The following is a 23,934-nucleotide window of genomic DNA, read 5'->3' on the forward strand; positions in this document are numbered from 1 at the left end:
ATTCAAATAGTCGATAATAAGCAGATGAATAACAATAAGAACCACTCCTTCGCATCTTCAGATGCATCGGGTTGCCAAAGCTGTTTTTCTTGACTATGGGGCACAATCCTGGATGGGTCGCCACTCTGATGCAGGATACTCAAATGCCTCATTCTTCCCGTTAAGCTGGTTCCGATTGTTAACCTCAGAAGGATGACCGGCTGAGTCAACTCACCTGGTGTTATTTTAATGGAATGACAGGGGCTCAAACTCAGGAGGCTGAGATCTTAAGTCAGCCACCTTACTATGAAGCCAACACCAGACATCAATAGAAAGCTGAGCTAAAGTAGATTGTTGGTGTGATGCGGTAGCATTGTAGAGGATTTGGATGTCAGAAGAATAGATGTGTTGTTTGAAGGAAGCTGTTTGAGATAGGAAAGAGATTATTATTGAGGAGCTATAAAGATAGGAGGAAGAGAAAGAGTCTGATCTGTTCTGACAGTAAATTTCAGGAGAAAGCCAAAACAAAGTGTCAATCTGAAATGGAGAGGGAGATGACATCATCTTCCCTGTGGAAGGTGTAAACTCTAAAAATTGCCTTTTCCTTAGTTCAGTGTACAACTTATTGCCAATTCCTGCCGGTGTTTCAAAGAAGAACTAGAACGGCACTCAGTAGAGAGCATACCTCTGCCTGGTTGGCAATATCACTCAATGGTGAAGAATCACTTAAAAACTCCGACTAGCTGTATCCGGATCCGGGATCTTCACCAAAATTGAATCGATTATTCCTTCTCACACACATCCTGTCCAAGTTTCGTCCAAATTCATCCATAACTTTTGGAGATATCCTCCTATGTATCTGTTTTGCCCCTATCTCCCAATGGTGAAGAATCACTTAAAAATTTAAATAATTCATATCCGAATCCATATTCAGATCTTCACCAAAATCGAATTGAATCTTCCTTGTCAGACACCCAACCGGTCCAACAAGATTCGTCCAAATCCGTCCACAACTTTTTGAGATATCCGGCTATGTATAGTTTTTGGCCCAATCTCCCAATGGTGAAGAATCACTCAACAAATTATACTAGCCGGATCCGGATACCGATCTTCACCAACATTGAATCGCTTCTTCCTTGACACACACACAACCTGTCCAACAAGTTTTTTCCAAATCCATCCCTAACTTTTTGAGATATCCTGCTATGTATAGTTTTTGGCCCTATCTCCCAATGGTGAAGAATCACTTAAAAAATTATAATAGCCGAATCCGGATCTTCACCAAAATCTAATCATTTCGTTCTTGTCACATACACTACATGTCTGCCAAATTTCGTCCGAATCCATCTACAACTGTTTGACATATCTTGTTCACAAACGGACAAACAAACAGACAGACAGACATCGGTGAAAACATAACCTCCATCCACCTTTGGTGGTGGAGGTAAAAATGGCTGTCCAATGCATACAGTCATTGGGGCAAGAGAGGAACTTTGGTACACATTCTGGCCAGCTGTCTTCTACTCCACCTAGCAACATGTGGTAGCATAGCCAGTTATTACGTATGTTGGCTGAGGTCACCCAGCATTATTTTGATAGAATGAGCTGGTCACGAGCTAAGCGGAAACAGTTGATCCAGCATGGGAGAGTGTAGCCATCTTCGAGATCCTGGAAATCCTGAAGTAATTTCCTTGCAGTTACCTGGAGGTTTCAGTTGGAACGTGTGAAAAGACCTAATAAGCCCATTGTCCTCCCGACAAATATCGCTCTTACACATGAGTGGCAAAATATAGTCATTTTATCAGAATATGTGAAAGAAGTATTGGTTGTAGGGCTGACCTTTCTTTGTGAGCATAAGTGTGGCATTTTAATGAAAGGTACCACGTGTGCTGGCCTACATTTATCATGTGAAGACATTAGTTAGAGATGTCATGTTTTGTTTGTTGATATCGGCCATAGGCAATTTGAAGCCCAATCAACACTCAATTACTTAAGAATACTTGGGATTTCATCAAGCGTCAGACTACAGTTATACATTTGCTTCGGGTAGTCAGTGTTCTTCTGGATCTGGACCCCAAGCACAGGTGTCGGAATGCTTCCCTGATGCCTCATGGTGGCACACTTTTGGAAAGTAGCTGGGACCCCCTGTGGGAAATCAAACTAGGAGAGGCCTCGAAAGGACAGGGTTTTACACATTCCAGCTGACGAGGAAGGCATCAAGCTGTGTCTAGATACATCGTGTGTTGGAAACTATATAGGGGAAAGTGGTACAAAATGGACCCCTTGGGTCATATGGACCCCTTGGTATATTACACCAGCAGCTGCTGCCATCTTGTGGCTGTTCATGTTAAAACATTCCTTTGTGGATTAGCAGAAAGTAACAACATGGTGGCCATCCCTATCCAGTCTTGAACTCGAGCTGAACCATCCAACATTTTGACACCTACTAGGATCTATCGGTAGGTATGTGAGAAAATTGTGTTTGTGGTGACAGAGTGACTCATATTTCCTAGTGTTACTGCATGCTTTTAGAGTATAAGTCAGTCACTAAAATTGACCTTTGAAACATTCTGCCCAGTACATGTGGTTTCCAATGATGTCAGGTTTTCATGGAGGTCGTTCATGGGGCAAAACGGTCCATTTCCCTGGGGTAAAATGGCCCGTGGGGTACCATTTTACCCTTTAGTGGGCCATTTTACCCCATACATGTTTCTTATTTTTGTTACAAATATGTAGGCCTATGTATACATGTAGGCCTACCCTATATGTATGTATGTATGTATGTCTGTATGTATGCATGCTTGCATGCTGGCTGGCTGGCTGGCTGCATGCATGCATGTAACTTATACATATCTACTTATACCATGTCATTTTATGCACTGAAATATAAGTTCATCTATTGGGCAGGGTGCTTCTTTTTGCTTCATATTGCCCCACGATTGCTTCTTCATTCATGCCACTATCTACATATTACACGCAGGAGGTGGAGAGGTGGTTGAGGCAGCACCCGGGACGATGTGTGACAGTATTTCAACTGGCCAGCCTGTTTGGGACTGCATATCGCAAGTCCGCTACAGCCGAGAATGCAGCAAATGGGTTTAGGAAAACTGGTATCTTCCCAGTGAACCGCAACATCTTCCAAGATCACGAGTTTGCTCCAGCGACAGTTACAGACCTCAACCAAAATGAACCAAGACCCATGGATGATAACCAGAGACCCCTTGAAGATGCCCATAGAGATGCTGATGTTCCTGCTCCTGGTGTTAATGCTGCAAGAGGCCCTGAAGATGCTGTGAGACCTGTTGGTGGTCCTGCACCTGATGTTAATGCTGTGAGACCTGTTGATGGTCCTGCACCTAATGGTAATGCTGCGAGAGGCCCTGCAAATGCTGTGAGACCTGTTGATGGTCCTGCACCTAATGGTAACGCTGCGAGAGGCCCTGGAAATGCTGTGAGACCTGTTGATGGTCCTGCACCTAATGGTAATGCTGCAAGAGGCCCCGAAAATGCTGTGAGACCCATTGGTAACACTCAAAGACATGCTGCTGTTCCAAGACCTGCTGTTGCAAGCACCAGTAGGGAGTTCATTTCACCCTTTCAAATCAGTCCCCCACCTAAGGCTACTCCTGCTAAGGGTAGGCCTACAACACGTCAATCAAAAAGGTCAATGTCAGAGCATTTAACATCAAGCCCATACAAGAAACGACTTGCTGATGCAGCTGAAGAAAAGAAAAGACAGGAAGCACAGAAGGCAGAGAAGGCAAAGCAGAGAGCTGAAAAAAAACCTCAGAAGCAAAAGAAAGTTGCAGAAAAGCCAAAAAAGAAGATAGTGAAGGGTAAACGGGCTATATTTACGGCACCAGAAGAATCTAGCGAGTCTGAGGATGATGATGGAACAATGTGCTTATTCTGCCGGGAAAGTTATAGTGTGATAGGAGAAGGATGGATAAAGTGCACAGTCTGTCGTCTTTGGGCCCATGATGGTTGTGCAGGTGTGGATGAAGAAGATGTGAATTTCATCTGTGACTTTTGTGCCTAATTATGTGCATAATCTCACCTTGTAGTCTGTAATTTTTCACAATAAATATTATTTCAGGTTCAAAGTGTTTTGATTGGTGACTCTGAGGGTAATTATTATGTTTTTCAATGGGGTGACCATATTACCCCACGGGGTGACCATATTGCCCAACGTACAAAATGGCCCACTTAGCACATTTTTGGTCTTTGGTTCTCACCAGTGAATGGTTGATTTGATTCTAATACCAAGTAATTTGTGTATTTATAATGGAATAATGATTGTAAAGACACTGTCTGATTTCAGATATACTGCATCATTTTGGATAAAATTTCAAAGAAAGCTTAAGTGTGCCATTTTGCCCCACCTTCCCCTACAGGGTGTCCCCAATTTTTTTTTCATGTTTCTCATTTTTTACTTGCTTTTATATTCCATGGGTAGATGATGAATTCATAAACACTTCCAATCTAAAACGACCCTTTGAATCATCAGCATGTTTTGAACAGATCCACCCATTAGTGGTTGTTCAGTGCTGTTTAAGGCAGGAATATGGCAGAAAAGAGTCAGGAGGAACTAAGAACACTTTGCAAAATTCATGGCAATACCACTGAATAGCCTATGGCTTGTTATTTCTACCTTGTAAGATTGAAGACAAAACTGCAGTGCTTTCAGAAAGTATTCACACCCCTTGACTATTTCACATTTTGCTGTGTTACAGCCTGAATTAAAAATGGATTACCGTATTTTCAACCGCACCCGTGTATCAACCGCACCCCCGATTTTCGACTTCAAATTTTTTTTTTTTTAAATCAGATTTTCGAGGGAAAAAATAAATTAAAAAAATCAGGAAAATTTAAAAAAGAGAAGAGAATAATTAAATAAAATGGAAAGCGAAATATGATGAAAGGAAAGAGAAACTGAAGACGGAGAAAGAGTGAAAATACATGAAATGAGTTGAAAGAGAATTTTAAAAAACATTATAATTATTCTTTCTTGCCAATATGGGGCCCTGAAAAGGGTCGTTGGGTTTAGTCTCTAAAATCCGAAGAAGTCCTCGTCATTCGTTTCTTCAGTCCAATCCGAGTCGGGGTAGGCGAGATCCTCGTCGTCGTTATCCTCTTCTCCATCGTCGGAAAAGGGCCGTTGGGTTTAGTCTCTAAAATCCGAAGAAGTCCTCGTCATCTGTTTCTTCAGGGAAGACATTACGAAGATCATCATCCGAGTCTGGGTAGGCGAGATCATCGTCGTCGTTATCCTCTTCTCCATCGTCGAGGATATCTACCAGCGCTGGCAGTCATCTACCAGCGCACTGCCACTTCATCCTCCCAGATGATGTCATCTTGAGTGCCATCAAGGGCATTAGATATGCAGCACTTGAGGAAGGCCCACTCGATGATGGCTGCCGGCAACTCCTCCCAGACCTTCAGTATCCAGCTACAGATCGTCGGGAGGTCCATCTTCCTCATCCTCCCAGTCTTGGTGAAGGTCTTGTCCCCCGACAGCATCCACTCCGACCAACAGCGCCGCAGACCGTCTTTGAACGGCTTGTTGACTGAAACGTCTAGCGGCTGCAGCAGCGACGTCATGCCACCCGGGATCATCACCAGATCAGTGTTGAGCCCCCTCAGCGTTGACTTGGTCTCCTCTGTCTTGTGACAACGGAAGGCGTCGAGGACGAGCATGCTCCTTCGCCGCGAAAGCCCACCAACTCGTCTCCCCCACACGACGCGGAGCCAGTCATCTACCAGCGCTTGGTCCATCCACCCCTTGGCCTGGGCACGAACGATTACACCCGGAGGAAATTTATCCTTTGGTAGCATCTTCCTCTTGAAGATGATATACGGCGGCAGCTTCCCCCCATCAGCGGTGCACGCTAGCATAACCATAAAACGATCTTTCTCATGACCCGTTGTAGTGATGGACACCGACTTGTCACCTTTGGCCGAGATGGTGGTCCCTCGAGGCACATCGAAGGTCAGTGGCGTCTGATCTGCGTTGCCGATGCGGCTTAAGGGATAGTCGTGCTGCTTGCGGAACTTGATCACGAACTTCTGAAAATTAGCAGTCTTCTCTGCTATGTCATCAGGGAGACTCTGTGCGATGTGGGTTCGCCGGCGAATGGAAAGGCCATGACGACCCATGAACCTGTACGCCCAAGACGTACTGGCCATGAAGTCATCGACCCCTGTTTCCCTGGCGATGAGTCGGGCCTGGAGTCGCAACGCTAGTGTCGCGATGGCGTGTCCCTCGGCTCGCTTCTCTCTCACCCACATTAGCAGTCTCTCCTCCAAGGCCGGCCACTGGGCTGCTTTGCCCCTCATCGCCTTCTTCTTCTTCGGCATCGTCTCCAGCGTCTGCTTGTTAGTCCGCCAGCGTCTAATGACGGACTCGTCGATTCCGAAGTGTCGGCCGGCCGCCCGATTACTAAACTCTTCTGCAAACCTGCAGGCACGGAGCTTGAAAGCTGCTGTGAATGATCGCGGTGCCATCTCGTGGTCTTGGTCAGGATAGAAGCGAATGGTGAAGCTTGGTCTTGGTCAGGATAGAAGCGAATGGTGAATCTTGGTCTTGATAGCTCGAACAGGATAGAATGAATGGTGAAACTCCCCGTTGACCTCTCCGTTTTATACATTCGCCCAGCCCATGCGGCGGCATCAAAGCCGACTTCAATAGGTTAGGCCAGATAAAAAAAAGAGTTGTTGATCGTCCCCGCCCGACCCTACGAAACACACCCGACCCGAAACTTATTTTATTTTTTATTTTGAAAAAAATCATAAAAAACGATCTTTTCACATTCAAATTTGGCGCCGTTCTGCACCGCATGCGCAGTGCGTGTTGCGCAGAGCGTCGCAAGTGCCTCGGGCAACTTCACCCATCTTACGTTGGCCATTCATGGCGGCTATTGTGTGAGATTTTTCCCGCTGAAATCTGGATTGATTCGTGCTAGAATCGGCTTGAAATGCCTATTGTGATCGCATCAATAGCCCGTGAGGGCTCTTCCAAGACGGTGAAGGACTGGTTTGAGTGCAATATCGAGTTGGATGTTACAATCTCGGACTTCTATGCAGAGTTCTCAGACGGCAAGTATGATGGGGATAGGGAGCCATTGCCTGACGATACACGCGGTACTTTTGTCAAAGTATTCGCCGGCCCCAGTAAAACTGACATGACGAAAGTTTCACCAGCTTGCAAAGTTTCTGATGTGACAAAGACTCTTGGCTCATTTCTCAAATTTGTGTTGGCTGCAGACACGGCCACGGATCACAGGATGGAACCCGATGAATGAAGAAATAAAATCATTTTGAGGAGAAAGGAGTCTTTATTTCATATTTTTCCATGTCAACAAAACTCAATGGAAAGTAGGAAAAAAATATAAAATATATAAATAAAAACCTCCCTCCCTACCCGAACTTTTGAGAAAAAAGGACGCTCAACAACTTTTTATTTTTATGTGGCCTTACCGTGGCGTTGGTTAGACAATAGGTACGTCATAATGTCCCATGCAAAACATCCTGTTTACCATGTTGACACTTTTGTTTTGTGACTTAATCCTGTCTTTATTTAGCACACTCTATTCACTATGTGACCTGTCATTCAAAGAGGACTAGTGAAAGTAAACATTTTCACAAACACGCATAGAAAAATCAAATATTACAAACTTCAAACTTTCTTGTATTTTGACTGGCAGCAGTAATCGGCGTTGAACCTACCTTAGTAACCTAATTGACGATCATTCATCATTGTATCCCCGCAACCCCAAAGTAATATAAAGATTACGTCCCGTTGATATGACAGTTTTTCAATGCACAAATTTTTCTGTTGCTGTGTATCAACCGCACCCCCTTTTTTAGGGTTTTCCCGTCGGTAAAAAACCGCGGTTGATACACCGGAAAATACGGTAAATGAAACATTTTTGTCACCAATCCACACAAAATACCCCATAATGACAAAGTGAAAACATGTTTTTAGTAGTTTCTACAAATTAATTGAAAATAAAATACAGAAATATCTAATTTACACAAGTTTTCAGCTAACCTGAATCATACTTCATAGAAGTGCCTTTGGCGGTGATTACAGCTTTGAATATTCTGGGTAATATCTGTATCAGCTTTGCACATCTGGATTTGGGGAGTTTCTCCCATTCTTACTTGCAGATTTGCTAAAGCTCTGTCAAGTTGGATGGGGAGCGTCGGTGAACGGCAATCTTCAAGTCTTTCCACAGATTCTCAATGGGATTCAATACTGGGCTTTGGCTGGGCCATGCAAGGACTTTCACATTCTTTTTCTGAAGCCATTCCAGTGTTGCATTTGCTGTATGCTTGTGGGTCATTGTCCTCTTAGGACGGAAGTCTTTGCTGCAGTCAAAGGTCTTTTACTCTCTGAAGCAGGTTCTCCTCAAGGATTTGCCTGTATTTGGCTCCATTAATTGCTCCCTCTATCCTTACAAGACTCCCAGTTCCTGCTGCTGAAAAGCATCCCCATAGCCTGATGCTGCCACCATCATGCTTCATGGTAGGGATTGTGTTATATGGGTGATGAGCTCTGTGCTTGTTTTTCTGCCAGATGTAGCTTGATGGAGGGATTGGTAAAAAGCTGGCTAAAGAAGGCTGGACACTTGGTGTAGATGGAGGAAGAGAGAATGCAGCAAAGAGAGCAGATAGGTTGAGTGATCAAGGTAGGAGGAAAAGAGGTAGATTGAGGTTGAGATGGAAAGTTTGTGTGAGGAAGGATACTAAAAAGGTTGGGGTGTTTGGAGAGAGGAGAGAGTTGCCTTAGGACAGAGAGAAGTGCAGGAGTATCGTGGTCAAGGCAGGGCAGAAGCTTGGTACCATTGGTCCTCACCCCTTATAAAGGGAAGAGAAGAAGAAGTGCTATTTAATAGACTTTCATAGAAATTTGAATTATTTATCAACCGATATTGCACACTTTTTACTTCCCACAAGTGTTTCATGGAGAATAGCACCGCAAAATTGAAAATAACCCACACATTTACAAAGTACTGCAACAATACTGGCCACTTGATAAAACCACAAGCTCGCCAAACACTACATGGTATACGTCTTTCAATCCTGACAAAACTCTCTGCTCTTGATCTCTTTCCAAAAGGACTGTATATGGCAAACCCTCAAATCTACTTTCTTAGCAATCCTCTTTAGGAAATTCAGTCATTTAAACTCCTGTGTCTCACTATCAGCCATGATCTTTCTTGGGCAATCCACATTTCCAAGTTGGCTTCCAAAGCCAGCCGCCGACTGGGCATCCCCCATTGTACAAAGTCCGACCTTGGCACACCTGAACTCCCATCCACCTCCAAGGCCTTAGTCCACATCTTGGTGGAGTATTGCTCTCCACTCTTGGCTGGCTCCCCTGCCTCACAACTTGCTGGGCTTGACATTGCGAAACCAAGGCTTTCACGATTAGTGAAATCTTCCATGATGAATCTGAGTCTCGGGGCCTATCACTTTCCCAGCATAGACATGTCATTGGTCTCTGTCTTCTACCGCCTCTTTTCTTCTTTTCACCCTCTGCTCTTTCCGTGCTTTGTCCCCACCCAGGTTTCTGTAGGGCGCACATGATCCACCATCAACCTCCTTCAGGTGAAATTCCCAAAATCCACAATCACTGGTCTCCTCCACTCATTTGTTCCTGTTTTTCCCACCTGTCGAACCAACTTCCACATTTGCTTCAATCTCATTCTTCCCCTTTAACTCTTCAAGACAGCTGATCACCACCATTTCAGATCAATCCCCATCCAAAACCATTGATCTTTTCTACCGTGACCATGCCTCCCTAAACCCAACCCCATTTCCTTTCAAATTTATTTTTTTCTTCCTGAGAGTTTCCTTCTGTATCCATCCTTCTTCCCTTACCCCTCATTCCTCCGCACTTTCCGTATTTGTCCAACTCTCTATTTTGCCGGTCAACCCTGCTGTTGGTGTTTCTCCACTCTTTCTACTGTTCCTTTTGTTCTGTCGCATCCTGATTCGTTCATTGTTCTTACTATTCCATGCGCCTCGACCTTGTATACAATAAAATATAATAAATTGGTATTCAACAATTTCACTTTTCCCAGAAATTCTAAATTACTGAAACGAACAAAACACCATTCAGTATTTGTTGGGTTGAAGGTCTCAGAGGGTTGGCAACACCCATTTCAGACTTGCTTGGTCAAGGGGTCTATCGATTAGGAGCACAACATATTTGCCTGTTATTATTTCCAAAATTTTGATATTCCTAAGTTTATGCTTGGATCATATTCCCGTCACAAATTTGATATTTTCTATCTGTTTCAATACAGGCAATGACTGATTATTTTAAAAAAAAGTAAAGTTTGCCACTAACCAAGGGATTATGTATTTCGGATAATCCGAGTAAAGCCAATAATGCATGAGCTCAACACAAGGTTGATATTTGAAAATTTCCATTGATTCTTTTCATTCCACGTGCTTTGCTTACAGCATGCATCTGTCCAAGGTTTACTTTTCCATTTCAAAATGCAAATGCCGTCGTCCACTGCTGTAATGACAAAAGGAATTCCAATTTCAAACTTCTGCCGAAGGTCATTGCCACCCAGAGGTAAGTCCTTTCGCCATGCATCGTAATGGGATTTATCATCTGTTTAATGGTCGGGGTGGATGGAGTTGTGCGTTCGACGATGCCTCAAGCTCTCGATCTGCGGACCTAGGATTTCTGTCGGAATATTATGATGGAAATTTGCTTTTAACTGGTTTTTTTCCCCCATGGCCGCTCTCGTTGTACACAGCATGTGCTGTTATTTCAACTTCCTTCATTAAAAAACCTGCATTCCCACTCACATCCGGGTTTTGACAGTTCTTTATTTTTGGTGGCACATACATTAACAGCTGTGTAATTTTGTCATTAATATATTCCAATTTACCGCAAACTTTTGCAAGATGTCCAACAAACTATTATATTAGTAAATTTCATCTCCTTGACTCGTATTTTCCAGGTTTTTTTCCAGGTATGTTGTAATATTCCAAAACAAGGAAATGTTCACGAAGGAAGCACTTTTATCGGTGTATTCAGTTTCTTTGTGACGTTTCCATTATCGTCCATGATTAATGGGGTGTCTTTATATATTTTCTTGGAGGTGTTGAGATGCTAATCAAGTAATGGCCAAACAGGGCTAAAATTTCAGTGTCGTCAATGTCGACATTTCCATGGAATCCGAAACGTTTTCTCTTGTGAACGTCCTTGAGAGGCGAAGGACAATAGTGCTGTGAATCTACGATATGTAATAGAAATGTCAGGAATTTCTTGCATTACGTTACGGTAACTGACATTAACTTTGGTTGGGTCCGTGGGGTTATCGACCGTCAAAATGGAACAAAAGACGTGCTTTGGCATTGCTTTTTTTCACAGCAGTTATTTCTTGGATTGAAAGGCCTTTGCACGACCGGGTTTACAAACTTTGCTCTACAATATAATTACCAAAGGCAGGTCATGATTGACCAAATGTGTTTTATGTCCAAGGGCGTGCTGTGTCCCTTTTTGTGATTTGGTGACCTGAAAATAAGACAATTTGATTTTCACACACCTTTTCCCCCACTTTCCTTTATTTCACATCCTTCCCTTTGAATGTAGAGCCTGGTGTTTGCTTAGCGGTTAGGGTGCCGGCTTGGGATGGGATCCTAGGATCCTGAGTTCGAATCCCGGTCGATCGCTGAATTAATGCCAAGGGGGTTGACTCAGCTTGTCATCCTTCTGAGGTCGGCAAATTGAGTACCAGCTTGCTGGGATGAATGAGACTGCGCATAGTAAGAGGTGACTAAGGGTGGCGTCAGGAAGGGCATCCGGCCATAAAAACATTGCCTCAAACAGGGAACCATGATTGTCATGGGGCCCGCAATGCTCTAGCGGGGAAAAATGGCCTTAAAACGATCATTCAACGATCATAAAAACTTAACTTCCGTTTTCCGGTCCGGTCGTGAGAGGACGCTGGCGTCGTTTGCTCGCCGCTTCTCTGACTGGACCATTGTCCGTGTCTTGCTTTCCTGGTGGTCGTGGCGGATTTATGGCCATTGGGTCTTCCTCTGCGCGGTCCCGGCTCTGCTCTGCTGCTCCGGGCTTCACCTGCTCGGCTCCATCGCTGTTTCCTCGGGCCCACTCCCGTTGGTTGTGTCGATTGTTTCGCCTCCTCACCCTTGGCCGCGTGCTCGCTTTGCCTTCGCTCCTGCTGGCATGGCTCTGCGGTACTCTGCCGCAAGGCTTCTCCTGCTTAAAACCCGCTCCACCCCATCATGCATCTCTGCAATCAGATCGAATGGACTCCTGCGTCGACCCAGGTACATTCACCGTGGCTCCGGTCGTAAGTTTGTTTATTTACAATCAGGTCACTCCATCCCCATCCTCTGGTCGGCTCAGCGCACTCCCACTCATCGTCCCAACACACCTGGTCACAACAACGCACAAAATCGCACCTCCTGTCTGCGAACCCTGGCCAAATCACCTGGATTCATACCCGCCGTACAAAACAACATCAAGCTCACCCTGTTCAATACCCGGTCCCTCAACAACAAATGCCTCATCCTGAACGACTACATCCTGGAAAATAAACTGGACTTTCTCTGTCTCACTGAGACCTGGCAACAACCACTGGACTACTACACGCTCAACCTCACCACACCCAATGGATATTCTTACATCAATAAACCACGCTCGGAGGGCCGAGGTGGTGGAATTGCCGTTATTCACCGACAAGACATCAAGACCAACCTCATCTCCATCTCATCTGCTCCATCATTTGAACACCTGGCTTTTAAACTCTCTGGTCACACACAGTCAGTCATGGCTGTTGTCTACCGCCCTCCCAAACCACACCCATCATTCCTGTCTGACTTCTCCTACTTTCTGACCCAGCTATGTTCCCTCTCCCCCTCAATCCTCCTCCTTGGTGATTTCAATATCCACATGGACTCCACTGACTCCACGCTAACCACTGACTTCACTGATTTACTCACCTGCTTTAACCTCACTCAACATGTCAACTTTCCTACCCATAACCGTGGTCACATTTTGGACCTTGTCTGCTCTACTGGACTAATTTTGCACCATCTCTCTGGCTCCGACCTCACTCTCTCTGACCACCTAGCCATCACTCTGACCATCAACATCCCCACCCCAGCACCAAGGCATTATCGCACTATCAACTTCCGTAAGCTAAACGCTTTTTCACCTGCCTCATTCTCATCGACCCTCTCTGAAAAAATGTCCACTTCTCCCTTCGTTGACCTCCACACCCCTTCTGACCTCACTGACTACTACAACCACACTCTCTCTTCCTGCCTTGACCAAATTGCGCCTATAAAAACCAAAACAGTTTCTTTCACCCATTCTGCTCCCTGGTTTACCCCTGAGCTCCGCCTAATGAAAACTCGTGCTCGCCAACTTGAAAGACTCCGCAATAAAACAGGTCTCACAGTTCACTCCCAGGCCTACAAGGACCACATACAACACTATAAAGATGCCCTCTCCCGCGCCCGCTCCGCCTACTACTCTCAAATTATCCACTCTGGCTCCGGAAACCCAAAAGCACTCTTCTCTACAATAAACAAACTCCTCAGCCCCCTGAACACCACCACCCAGTCATTCACAATAGACAACTGCATCTCCTTCCTTTCATTCTTCCAACGCAAAATTGAAAACATCTACAACAGCTTGACCACCGCCGCACCCGCTCCCCCTCAAACCACCTGCCCCCCCTTATCCTGCCATCCCCTGTCTCAATTCTCCCCAGTCTCCCCTACTGACCTCTCTGAACTCCTCATCGGAATGAAAACTGCCACCTGCACTCTTGACCCCATCCCCTCCAGCTTTGTCAAGGCCTCCCTTCCTGCTCTTTCTCCACTTATCATTGCAACAATAAACTCCTCCCTGTCTACAGGCATCGTCCCACCATCCCTCAAAATTGCTGCTGTTACCCCCATTCTGAAAAAACCTGGACTAAACCCTGACACCCTAAATAACTTCAGACCCATCTCCAACCTACCCTTTCTGTCAAAGGTTTTGGAACGCGCTGTAGCCACTCAACTCAAGCATCACCTCTCTGCCAATAACCTGTATGAAACATTCCAATCCGGATTCCGGTCCAACCACAGTACTGAAACTGCTCTCCTCAAAATCACCAACGACCTTCTCCTCTCCTCTGATGCTGGCAACCTCAACATTCTCATCCTCCTCGACCTCAGCGCTGCCTTTGACACCATCGATCACACCATCCTCCTCACCCGACTTGAAACCACCTTTAACATTACCGGCACTGCCCTCTCTTGGATTAAATCATACCTCTCTGACAGACGTCAGTTCATCTCCATCAATAACTGCAAATCCCCCACTGCTCCCCTCCCCCAAGGTGTCCCCCAAGGTTCAGTTCTTGGCCCCCTCCTCTTTATCCTTTACCTGTCCCCCCTCGGTCACTTAATCCGCCGTCATGGTCTCCAATTCCACTGCTTCGCCGATGACATCCAGCTTTTCATCTCCACCAAGTCCATCTCCACCGCCACCCACTCTATCCTGACAAACTGCATCACTGAAATAAAATCCTGGCTTCAAATCAACTTCCTCAAACTTAACTGTGATAAATCTGAAATAATCATCATTGGCCCAAAAACGCTCACCAAGTCCACCCATAACTTTGCCCTCAACATCGACGGTTTCCCAGTGTCCACCTCCCCTCACATCCGGAATCTTGGCATCATCTTTGACCAAACCCTCTCCTTCGACAAATACACTAAACAGATCACAAAGACAGCCTTCTTCCACCTGAAAAACATCGCCCGTCTCCGTCCATCCCTCTCCTCTGTGGCTGCAGAAACCCTCATCCACGCCTTCATCACTTCCCGTCTGGACTACTGCAATAGCCTCCTTTATGGTTCACCCTCAACAATCACCAATAAACTCCAATACATTCAGAACTCCGCTGCCCGTCTACTCACCCATTCCCGGACCCGTGACCACATCACCCCCGTCCTTTACAAGCTTCACTGGCTCCCCATCTCCCAGAGAATCCAGTACAAAATCCTCCTCTTGACCTACAAAGCCCTCCATAACCTGGCCCCATCCTACCTGGCTGACCTCCTCTCCAGACACACTCCCACCCGCAACCTCCGCTCTGCTGGTACCAACCTCCTGACCCCCCCCATCCGGACCAAATTTAGATCCTGGGGGGACAGGGCCTTCTCCATCGCTGCTCCCACCCTCTGGAACTCGCTACCTCACACCATCAGAGACTCCTCCTCACTCACCACATTCAAAACATCACTCAAGACCCACCTGTTCAACACTGCATTCAACATTTAACCCACAGCATCTAACCCCTGACTATCTCCTCTCCTTCTCCCTCCTTTGTGCTTTGAATATTTCCCTATTGATTCTTCTTTTTTTGCAATTGTCTTTATGTTTTGCTATGCGTTATGTTTTGCACTCTGTCAAAGCGTCTTTGGGCTTCCTGAAAAGCGCTATATAAAATAAATGCATTATTATTATTATTATTATTCATTCATTCATTGTTCCCTTTGAATGTATACTGTTACGCACTCCCATAAAGGTGTCTCAGACAACATAGAGAAAATAAATGCACAACCTACAATTAATTATCATCTATTCACACCGATATGTTGACTTTGGTCCAAAATTCCTGGCTGCAGGACAATGCTCATCTTGATTAATGGTGATGTGTGTGTTTGGAGATTCAAAAACGTTGTGCTGTTTAGAGTTTACAAGGTTAATGTATATTAAGAACTGGAGTTGTGTGCTCCATGTTACTTCAAGTGCTTGGGGATCGAGGTTTTATATACACAGCCTGCAGCAAATATGATGCGAACGAGTCCTTGAGGTTGGGTTTCTGGTCTGTTCAGGTTTATTTCCTCATCTGGCTATGTACAAGTCATGTGACATTACAATCTTGAAATGCTGCTTCAGCAAATCCTGTTCCAAGTGGGTGAATATCAGTCTGTAGCTCATTTGTAAATGGATGGCAGATTTTGTTACCACTTATCTCTCTGTGGCATTTTGAACGCCTTTTAATCTCTGCGTTTTATGAAAATGGATTTTACACTTAAAGTCTCGACCAAAAACATCCCACCATGCCTGAGAAATCTTTAATATCCAACTTCCACCTTTACAATTTTGCTTTCCAATATTCATTTGTCTTATTGCCATTTTATTACATTCTGCTGCAAAGGCAAGTTGAACTCTCTGACCATTGCTTTTTGTGAAAAGCACAATTTGCTGCTGTTTTTACCCCAGCTCACTGACCGTTTCCGCTAGACCTTTCCTATGAATAAGGATATAGGAACCTATTTTGCTCTGAACGCTCCTCTTGTCAGCTGTCAGCTCAAAGTGACGTGGGAGTTCGCCTGATGCACACTGGCTGGTGAAGAATGTTTCGGAGTGCTGATTTTAAAACTTAGGCTAACCTTGTAAAATGACTTTCACCTTGTGAATTAATTTTTGTTCTTTCTTTTTTCTGTTTGGGCATTTTAGACCCCAGTTGGGGATTTGAGTATAAAGTACATTTCTTTTATATATATATGTAAATGACGAAGTAAATTTAATTTTGATATATTTTGCAAAGCGAGGTTACGGGAGAAGAAGCTCCACAGATCTGAGCTTTATGGTAGAGTGGCCAGACAGAAGCCTCTCCTCAGTGAAAGACACATGAAAGCCCGCTTGGAGTTTGCAAAAAATCACCTAAAGGACTCTCAGACTGTGAGAAACAAGATTCTGTGGGCTTTCATGTGTCTTTCACTGAGGAGAGGCTTCCGTCTGGCCACTCTACCATAAAGCCCAGATCGGTGGAGTGTTGCAGTGATGGTTGTCCTTCGGGAAGGTTCTCCCATCTCCACACAGTATCTCTGGAGCTCAGCCAGAGTCACTATCGGGTTCTTGGTCACCTCTCTTACCAAGGCCCTTCTCCCCCCGATTGCTCAGTTTGGCCAGGCGGCCAGCCCTATGAAGATTCCTGGTTGTTCCAAACTTCTTCCATTTAAGAATTATGGAGGCCACTGTGCTCCTGGGAACCTTCAATGCAGCAGAAATTTTTTTGTGGGCTTCCCCAGATCTGTGCCTCGACACAATCCTGTCTCTGAGCTCTGCAGGCAGTTCCTTCGACCTCATGGCTTGGTTTTTGCTCTGATATGTATTGTCAGCTGTGAGACCTTATATAGACAGGTGTGTGCCTTTCCAAATCATGTCCAATCAATTGAATTTACCACAGGTGGACTCCAATCAAGGTGTAGAAACATCTCAAAGATGATCAAGAGAAATGGGAGGCACCTGAGCTAAATTTCAAGTGTCATAGCAAAGGGTATGAATACTTATGTCAATGTGATATTTCAGTTTTTTATTTTTAATAAATTTGCAAAACTTTCTAAAATCCTGTTTTCTCTTTGTCATTATGGGGTATTGAGTGGAGATTGATGAGGGAAAAAATGAATTTAAACGATTTCAGCATAACGCTGCAATATAACAAAATGTGAAAAATGTGAAGGGGTCTGAATACTTGCTGAATGCACTGTACATATATACATTCATACATACAGTCACGTGAAAAAGTAAGTACACCCCAAGTAAAGTTTTGACTTTTTCAACATATTTCAACATACAGCTATTTGATCTTCATTTCAACAATATTGATAGATAAAGGTGAGATAATATAACAAATATCATGAAACATTTACATTTTGTAGTCCATTGTATAATTTAAATAAACATAAATGCAAATTTCGCATCTGGAAAAAGTAAGTACACCCTTGGCTCTAATAGGTGGTATTGCCCCGTTTGGCAGAAACAACCTCAAGTGGGCGTTTCTTATAACTGTCTACCTGTCTTTGACATCGACTGGGAGAAATTTTTGCCCACTCCTCCATGCAGAATTCTTTCAGCTGTGCGATGTTTGAGGGGTTTCATGCATGCACAGCTCGTTTCAAATCCCCCCACAACATCTCGATGGGATTTAGATCCGGGCTTTGCCTTGGCCATTCCAGAACCCTCCATTTCTTTATTTTCAGCCATTCCCAGGTGGATTTACTGGTATGTTTAAGGTCATTGTCATGTTGCAAGGTCCACCTTTGGTTGAGCTTCAACTTTCCGACAGATTGCCTCACATTATCCTCAAGCACCCTCTGGTACAATGAAGAATTCATAGTGGATTCTATGATGGTGAGCTGCCCAGGCCCTGATGCAGCAAAGCTGTCCCAAACCATAATATTTCCACCACCATGCTTTGCAGTTGGTCTCAGGTTATTGTGGTCAAATGCTGTCTTTGGTTTTCGCCAAACATGTCTTCCGGTACTGTGGGCAAATAGCTCTACCTTTGACTCATCTGTCCAGAGCACATTGTTCCAGAAGTGCTGGTATTTGCATAGGTGTTCATTGGCAAACTTTAGTCTTGCCCTGATGTTCTTTCTGGACAGCAAAGGTTTCCTCCTGGCACACCTCCCATGTCGATCAAATTTGTGCAGCCTCTTTCTAATGGTAGACTCGTGCACTTTGACATCAACATTGGCAAGAGCTACCTGTAGGTCCCGTGATGACATTCTGGGGTCCTTAGAGAATTCTGTCAGCATCTTGCGGTCTGCTCTCAGGCTGAACTTGCTGGGGTGGCCTGGCCTGAACAAGTTGTTAGTTGTTTGGAATCTTCTCCACTTGTAGATGATCTTCCCGGCAGTCGAATGGTTGATTTCAAATTGTTTGGAGATCTTTTTAAATCCCTTCCCAGACTCATAGGCATCGATAACCTTCGTTCTGAAGGCCTCAGAGTGCTCTTTTGATCTAGGCATGGTGACGCCGCACACTTCAACAACAAAGAGCAAACCAAACTAAATGTCTGAGGTTTAAATAAGACAGGTTCCTCCAAGATCCTCTCTAACGATGTTCTAATCATTTGCATCTGAGCTGGTGCACCTGATTCTAATTTTAGGTATTTGAAGTAGTGATAAATGTAGGGGTGTACTTACTTTTTCCACATGCGAAATTTGCATTTATGTTTATTTAAATTATACAATGGACTACAAAATGTAAACCACACATCCATTATTGTCAGTTTCAATGTTAACATGATCCAGGCTGGATTTAGAACCCCCTCTCAGGCCGGACATGGCCCACAGGTCACAGTTTGAACTTCAACACAAATTTCTTTCTGCTTGTTCATGATGTTTTTTGTGAAAGGTTAAATTAATAATCGGATACCTCATTAATTTTTATAATACCATAAACCCACATAAATTATTAACTTGTTAAATTGACGAAGGTCATTGTGATTAATTAATACTATTACTTGGGAGTTCAGTTATTGAAGATATCTGATTGAATTTGAATTGCATAAATATCTGACTACTCCTGCTTTTCTATAACAGACAATCTTGGCAGTCTGAAACCTCTAATATAAGTAAAGGAGGCAGATAAAGAGAGCTTGTCAGATGTTTCATAATTACATGGTTACTTCAGGTTCCGCACGTCACATCCGAGTATTTCCTTTGGAGCGTCCTCTACTACTGTTGCCTGGTGTTCCAGATCAAATGTTCTTTTTGTGGAGAAAGATGTCTGTGATTGCTTTGGTAACAATTTCAGGCCGCATATACCCCAGAGCATAATGCATTTCCAAGAGCGCAAGAGAACCAGCTGTCTGGTCCACCTACTGTCAATGAGAAGCTTCCTGCTTCACAGCTGCATCCACCATAAACATACATTTTTTTCTGAGCATTAGTGCAGAGTATGACGTACATTTACACATCCATATCAAGACGGAGAGTGGCAAGTTCTGATGGCAAAATGACATGTACATTTTCTGGTTGCAAGAATGCTTTGGGTCGAGGATTCTCTGCTTTTCTTTTGGCAGTCCGGGTACAAATCCAATGGGAAAGCCACATTCCAGCCATCTGTGTGTGTATATTTTCAGCAGCTGCGATCTTCTTTGCCCACATTGAACAGCTGGTGGTAGATGGCCACTCTTTAATACCACCCTTAATCTCCATTGCTCTGTCCTCGGCGGCGATTGGCATAATGCAGTGGAAATAGCCAAGTTGTGACAGCAGGGGCCTTGACAACAGCAGCTGCATTCTCGCCTCCAGGGTGCTGGTGATCCTCAGGAGGAAGACTGAATATGGTGAAAAAGGCCGAGTTTGTTATGGCCAGATGCATATCACACATGGTTTAGTCACACCGAGCCGTATTGAGATTCAACATGTATTGACAGTCATATTTAATAATCTTCTGAGATGCAATTCAAGGAGGACTTGGACCAGGTACATAAGACAGTGGTTGTCGTATTACTCATTGGACAGAATCTATGGAGGATTCTGCACTGAGTTTCACATGACTCGATGAAATACTTTTTGAGTTGCAATGATTTGAATACTTCCCAAAAATAACAACAACTTCTCAAAGATCTGAAACACAGATAATAACGTAGTGCTGTACCTAGTATTTCATTGAATTTGAATGAAAAGAAAGGAGGAAGATAGCAAGGTATGACCGCTGAAGTTAAAAAAAATTCAATTCCCTATTATCAGTTTTTATTTTATTCCATCAAATGTTAACTCGCTGTTGTTGAATTTTGATGATAAATGTATGTAGTTTTCACTTCGTTTCCTGTTTGCATTCATAAAGTTGCTTGATTTTATTCTTTAGACTTTTTACTTTACCACCTGTACACCACAATATTTCACCACATAGATGTTTTTTTTGTGTTCTTGTGTTTCTGAGTAATGCATGACTTTCCTGTGTCTGACATTCATTTGCTGCATTTGAATAAACATCTAATGCAGCAACTAAATGTCATCAGTACACTTGGTCCCACATCCAGGACACCTTTTGTAATTGCATGCACCATTTTCCAAGCTAGCCTGCTGAAGAATGTGGATTCTCAAATGTGTTTTACAAAAAATTTTCTTCCAGTAATCTGAAGCTCATGTAGAAGCTTGTACATATCAAATTCAGGTCAAGAACAAGCGTCAATGAACTCTTACACATGTACACAATGGACAAATCAACATAGTACATTTTTCAATATTGTGAGATTCCAGCATCATGACTGATGTGATTAAATGGGAATAATAAGCAGGCAAATTTGTCATACCTCAACATTTTGAGGCTTTTTACATGCAGGAATGAAAGTTGCTGCTAATCAGTGATATTTCCATTACCATTCCCATGATTTGCTATAGCTACATCCACACAAACAAATTAATCAATTGATGGTTCAATTCAGGTTTCGAATGCAACAGAGGTGAACTCATCCCAAATATTCCCACTTATATATGATTGTTCCACATAAATTAATTGATTAAATGTTAAACATAAAACTTTAAAAACAAATCATATATATACAGTATATATAAACAAGCATTCTGAGTATTGCGCTGCAATACATGTCCCCTACCGGTAGTCTGTCGTCCGGAAAACTGTTGGGGGAAATTACCAAAGTTCAAAGTGCCATACCTTTGTCAAAAATGATCGAAACGTCGTGAAGTTCGAACTTGATCTGTAACTTATCATGAGGAAACCATGTACCAAGTTTGAAATCATTAGCATTAAGAGTTTAGAAAAAAAGTCCGGAAAACTGTTCTTTGCGTGACGGACTGACAGACGGACAGACTGACAGATGGAGGGACGGAGTGCAAACCTAGAGTCCCCTTCGGTGTACACCGGTATGGGACGAATAAATACAGAGAGAGACAGATAGAAACAGATAGAAACAATGCTGAGGAAAACAAAGGGTAGATGTTGTTTTAAGATAAAGACTGATTAAGTGAGCATCTCAGTCCAGGATGCAGTAAAGATTACTGTTTTCCAGGCAAATGGTGAGTATTTAATGATGCACCTATTCTGAGCCTTGTACATGGTCGACAAAAAAGGAAGTTATCTCTACCGCAAAGTGTCCAATGAATATAGCTATATTGTTGATATTGCTGGCCCAGTGTAGCTTCCTGGTCATGGGTGACCCAAGGTATCTGGCTGAGATATCTTTTGTTGGAAATAGTCCTTGCCTGACACCTACCATGTGTGAATATCTCAGGCACCTTTTGAGTGAGGAAGCTGATATTTGGACATGCCAATGACCAAGTGATTTGGCTGCAAAGGCTATTTTTGATTTATTGATTAATCAATTAATTATTTAATTATTCGATTTATGACAAGTAATGATTACCCGGCATTAATGATTCATGACAAATTCATGACAAATTAATGACAATGATTGATGATTAATGACTCTGACATTGTCAGATCAGTCTTGCTGTATTGTTTCATTATATGAGGTGTTGTGAATAGTACTGAACACTGGAAGCTCAAAAGCAAACGGCCACAAATAGGATCTTTTGATGGAGATTATATCATTTGTTACGTGGTCCTCCCGGTAACTACCTGGTCTTGGTGACCCCCGGACCGTGGGAGGGACCCCGCCAGAAAGATATATGGTTTATACGCTTTCGTAACGCAATCAATATGAATTCCGGTCAAGAAGAAACCCCACACCAAGGATCCGGAATAATCAATAATATATTCACTGAGCAATCAACAACCATCAACAATGCACAATCAATATTACAACCATGTGAACTCATCTACACAAACTCTAAGATGGCCATCTTAATCTTATACATTCCTCACGTGAGCCCCACTCCTGACTCCCTCCGTGGTCAATGTCTCTCCTCTCCGCACACGGGCGGTTGAACGAGCCCCGGGCGGACGTGCTCTAAACGTGCCGTCTCGGACTGGGGCCGCGGCTGCAGCGCACCTCCTTGCCAAGCCACGGGGCAAACCCAGCGCGGCGTCCAACGTGCGCGAGGCCCCAAGTGCGACTCTTACGCGTCCTTGTAGATGGGCAAAAACCCAGCGCGGCTTCCGACGCGAGCGAGGCCCAACGTGCGGACCCGTACGCGTCTTTGTAGACGGGGCAAAACCCAGCGCGGCTTCCGACGCGAGCGAGGCCCAACGTGCGGACCCGTACGCGTCTTTGTAGACGGGGCAAACTGTCCCGGACGCTTGGTTTCGTGCACGAACTCACAGTGACTGGACGTGTCCAAAGGTATTTACCGCCCAGGTAACTCCTCTCGCCAGACGTTTCGCAACGGCGCGTTTTCCGCGCAGCGTAAGGTCGATTCCACCTTCTCGTCGTCGCGGGGCGAGGAAGAAGAAGCCTTCCTTTCCCTCGTGTCTTTTCTCCTCCGTTTCCCGTCACTTCCGCTTCCGGCCACTTCCGTTTCCTGCCACTCTTTCAGAAGGGCTTCTGACCCTCCAACCACAACAACTACACAACAACTTAATATACTACACCCGGAAGCAAACACCTGCATGGTAATTCACATACATTCACATAAATATGTAACACTCCCCCCCTTCAAGAAAGAAAGTTTGAACCCAGCGAAAACTTTCTTTGCCGGCCAATTTGGAGAAATAAACCAGATAACTCAACCCCCCCACATTATCAATTCCCCCCGGGCACAGTTATCACTTAAAAATAAAGCCAGTTAAGCCACTCGATAGCACTTTTCCGGGAGGCCAAGCCGAGTATTCACTACATGGATGCCTTTAGGAACGCGGAGTTCACGGTTAGTCCGTGCAGGAAAGTTCTCTACATGGGCGCCTTGAGGAACGTGGAGTTCACGGTTAGTCCGTGCAGGAAAGTTCTCTACATGGGCGCCTTTAGGAACGGCGTTCACGGTTAATTCGTGTAGGAATCTTGGCTCGGCGGCTCCGCCGCCTTCAGTGCTTCAACTTCTCGGAACGTCCCTAATAATTAGGGTGGGACCACTGGTCCCTGTAGTCCCCTGAATACCGGTCTTCTTCTCGGCCACTACTTTGCCAATTCTTCCTTCGGGAGCGGCCGTAACTCAGGGAGCCTCCATAATAATATTGACTGCGGCCACCACCAAAACTACCGCCCAGTTGTCCTCTCCTGTAGACCTCTCGACGCCTAC

The 23,934-nt window shown here is 44.3% G+C and overlaps 2 protein-coding genes across 11 annotated transcripts in view; both read left to right on the forward strand.

Annotated features, from left to right (window-relative positions):
* The window catches only part of LOC144892185 (uncharacterized), a 113,689-nt gene extending 109,529 nt beyond the window's left edge, over positions 1-4,160 (forward strand). The window contains exon 2 of the mRNA XM_078777466.1: positions 2,960-4,160. Within this exon, the coding sequence (XP_078633592.1) occupies positions 3,179-4,018 (840 nt within the window). The 5' untranslated portion in view covers positions 2,960-3,178 and the 3' untranslated portion in view covers positions 4,019-4,160. The remainder of the gene's footprint in view (positions 1-2,959) is intronic.
* Positions 1-23,934, forward strand: part of LOC137428864 (xylosyl- and glucuronyltransferase LARGE1) — a 659,931-nt gene that overhangs the window by 110,233 nt on the left and 525,764 nt on the right. Inside the window, exons 2-3 of one of the 10 annotated variants that reach the window (XM_068118695.2) lie at positions 10,453-10,570; positions 19,914-20,120. The exons of 8 other annotated variants lie outside the window; for them this stretch is intronic. The gene's annotated coding sequence lies outside the window, so the exon portion shown is untranslated. The remainder of the gene's footprint in view (positions 1-10,452; positions 10,571-19,913; positions 20,121-23,934) is intronic. One more of the 10 variants, XM_078777450.1, reaches the window with a different exon arrangement.

The sequence above is a fragment of the Myxine glutinosa genome, chromosome 1 (genome assembly GCF_964187855.1).
Source record: "Myxine glutinosa chromosome 1, kmMyxGlut1.1, whole genome shotgun sequence".
Classification (NCBI taxonomy): Eukaryota; Metazoa; Chordata; class Myxini; order Myxiniformes; family Myxinidae; genus Myxine; species Myxine glutinosa.